General features: G+C 42.0%; 1 protein-coding gene across 1 annotated transcript; it reads right to left on the bottom strand.

The window, feature by feature from the left end:
- Positions 1 to 1,371: 1,371 nt before the first annotated feature.
- LOC127214480 (FANCD2 opposite strand protein) lies at positions 1,372 to 2,013 on the bottom strand. Its single transcript, XM_051174877.1, has one exon. The coding sequence runs from the start codon at positions 1,970 to 1,972 to the stop codon at positions 1,436 to 1,438; it is 537 nt and encodes a 178-aa protein (XP_051030834.1). The 5' UTR covers positions 1,973 to 2,013; the 3' UTR covers positions 1,372 to 1,435.
- Positions 2,014 to 3,203: the final 1,190 nt, after the last annotated feature.

The following is a 3,203-nucleotide window of genomic DNA, read 5'->3' as shown; positions in this document are numbered from 1 at the left end:
ATCCTTCTTATAGTGTGGGTCTTAAGTCCAATTAGAGAGCCATTGGTTACTGTCAAGGTATATGTGTTCCCACTGCACCCATGCTGTGCTCATCACTGTGCTATAGGTTTTTCAGGTAGTTAATAGTATGACTTCTTGTGACTTTCTCAGCCATCCATATTGTTATTTTACCTCCTCCCCTCTTCCTATATTTATCTCCTCCCCCTTCCCTAAGGAACTTGCCCCCTACCTGATCACCATATCCTGCTATTTCCCTTTACCCTCCTCCTTCCTCTTCTGTATACATCCCTTACTCTCCATACAGAGCCCCTCCCTATTTCCCCTGCCACCACTGTATCCTACCATTCCTCTTTGCCTTCTTTCCAACTTCTTATGTATTACCTTTCTCTTTTACCCTAAGGAACCCCCTTTTCCCTGCTTTCCTGCTCAGATCACTTGTACCCTGCTGCTCCCCTCTCTGTTATTCCTCAATTACCCTATTCTAGCAATGATCCCATTTTCCTTTCCTAATTTCTGATTTCTGTGGTTACTACAGGCTATGTATTCCCATATGAAGATATAGAGCTAGGAGACTCCAATTAGAGAACATGCAACTTTTGTAGGATAATTTTTTTAACTCATAATTATAACAGAAACTAGCGACAATAGGGTAAAACTACCATTTTGGCTTTTAATTAATTGTGTAAGAATTATAATTTTAGGAGTTAATTACAATTTGGGATGAAAAAAAATTTAAACTCTTTTTAAATGAAACAATTGTAGTTTATTGAAAATCAAACACCAGGAGCTAAAACAGGGACTCTCCTGTCTTCAACCCAAAAAGTCCAGTCTCAAAGCTGCTACCAATTTCATCCTTGTTGGGCTGTAAAGATTAATATTTGTTAATATTTTTTATCCACATTTGGTATTAGGGTTGTACAGTTGGGGTTTGTTGTTATCATCTGTTTGATGATAGAAGGCTGATTTCAAACTAGTCCTTAACCCACCAAAGATTTTGATTTTTGATTCCTTCATCTTCTAGTATACAGAAAACCCATGCATGCCTTTTTTAAATGTTCCTTTTCTGCCCCCAGCTCTTCGTTAGCTTTGGAGCTTTGAGTGTGTTCACACTAGCTTGGCTGATTTGTGTGTGTGTGTGTGTGTGTGTGTGTGTGTGTTTTTTTTTTTTTTTTTAAGAGTTCTTTACCACATGACCAAGCCAGTGGTAGTTTAACTCTTAAGTGTCTGTTCAGCCGGAATGCTCTTCCTTGCTCAGGCTCATTGGCCCTGATTCTGAAGAGAAAGAGGGCGGGGAACTTCTGGATTTTCACAGCTTGAAGGATGTGCAAAATATCAGGCATGATGTTACAGATCGATTTACATGGACAGGTCTGTGTAAGCTCCAGGTACAGACCATAGAGTGCGGTGTGAAGTACAGGGGTCAGGTTGGGACCCTTTACTGGGAGTGCTGCAGGGCATAGGTGCACTTCTTGTATATCGCATACAGAAGGAGGATTGAGCGTAGCATCTGCTTGCACATAGCCACGGTCATCTCAATCTGAGGATCCTTGAGTCCAGTGGGCCACTGTTGCTCCCTGCTGATAATTTTGCAGAAGGCTGATGTGTCTGAAACTCTGAAGGTTCCAGTCCACTTGGGTGGCTGGACTGTAATAACCCTTCCAAAGACAGCATCCACTCCAATGAGGCGGATGGGCTCCGGCTTCCTAACCAATCCATTCTTCCTATCCCTGGTCTCTTGCTCTGATGCTTGGCCAGGTGAATCCGGGCTCTCTCCATTTTCCAGTGGCGGGCTATCTAAGACTATGGCGACTTCCTGAAAGCACCGTTGCACTTCAAGGTCAGAAGGGCTCTGTGGAAAGCAAGGAGAGATTCTAAAAGGGTGTTTGGAGCAAAGGTTAGGTGTTGTGTGCCGCAGCCATCGCAAGTTTTCATCCAGTGGAGTCCATGGTGACCAGAGCTGGTATCCTGCCATTGACAGCCTGACTTCACTCCTCCACAACACAGCCTAGACGATAGCAGGTGAGTCTTTTCTCCACGTGGCACCTAGCAACCCCCTTTGTGACCCGTCCAATCAGAACCTGGCCAATAGCAGGCTGGAGACCGGAGGCTCTACTCTGTGAGGTGTCAGAACCCACCGACTGCCCAATCTTCAGAAAGCCAGATATACATCTAGTCACATCATCACATTATGAGTGAAAGGTAATAGTTTGGAATTATTTTCTGTTGTTCAATAAATAAGATGTTATAATTATACCAGTAAACCATAAAAATGTCACTAGGTTAACTTTAAAAAGCATCAAATCAAATAACATAATGGAAGTAATGAGAAAACCCAGAAAAACATTTCCCCCTATTGTTCTTCATCTGTCTTCACTGTGATTCTCTTCACCTTGGATACTTTTGTTCAGAAAAACTCAGCTGTGATGTTAGAATATATGTTATTTATCTTGTTTTGTGTTGGTTTTGTTTCTTCAAGACAGAGCTTGTGTGTTGCAGTTGTAACTCAATAGCACATATGAGGCTGTGAGTTGAATCTCCAATACTGAAAAGAATAAATAAAAAGATAAAGACTTGCTAAGTAGCCCCGTCTCATCTTGAACTTTCTCTAACGCCCAGATTGGCCTTGAATTTGCTTTATATCCCAAGGTACCCTAGTACACTGTGTAATTCCGGTTAGCCACCGAAACATGGTCATTCTGCCTCAGTTTTCCAAATGCTGGGACACATGTCTGTGCTTGTTCTCTGCTTTCTTTTTAAATCTATCTTTGAAGACAGAGTGGCATTCACAAGTATGAAGCAATGTCACTGGCATTAGAGAATACAGCTCCATACAGGTGGAAAATGGGGAAGTTTGTCTTAGAGTCTCATGTACCTCTACTCAGTATCCAAAGTCGAAGTGAAATGAAATCAGTGAGCTTTCTGGTAAGGGGAAAGGAGGAAAGGACAGAAGCCCTTAAGAAGAGTCAAGCATAGGCTTCAGGGGAGGTATAGATACCTACGTTCTTGAGCAGCGGAGGTATAGATACCTACGTTCTTGAGCAGCAGCTGTAGAAGTGATCTGGAGGCTTTGGGGGTACACTGTTTGAAGCATATATTCTATAACTGAAGTTGAGAGGGGAAGAGCAAATATATCTTGCTGCATTCACTTCCTTATCAAAACATGTTTTTAATGAAATTATAAGGTTATTTATGAAAGCACTTGG

This window comes from Phodopus roborovskii, unplaced genomic scaffold (genome assembly GCF_943737965.1).
Source record: "Phodopus roborovskii unplaced genomic scaffold, PHOROB, whole genome shotgun sequence".
NCBI lineage: Eukaryota > Metazoa > Chordata > Mammalia > Rodentia > Cricetidae > Phodopus > Phodopus roborovskii.
Note: the sequence above shows the minus strand (reverse complement) of the source record. Positions and strands in the feature narration are given on the sequence as shown.

What these genes read in the sequence shown, in the direction of transcription:
- LOC127214480 (XM_051174877.1), bottom strand. Translation starts at nt 1,972, where the DNA reads ATGGCAGGATACCAGCTCTGGTCACCATGGACTCCACTGGATGAAAAC.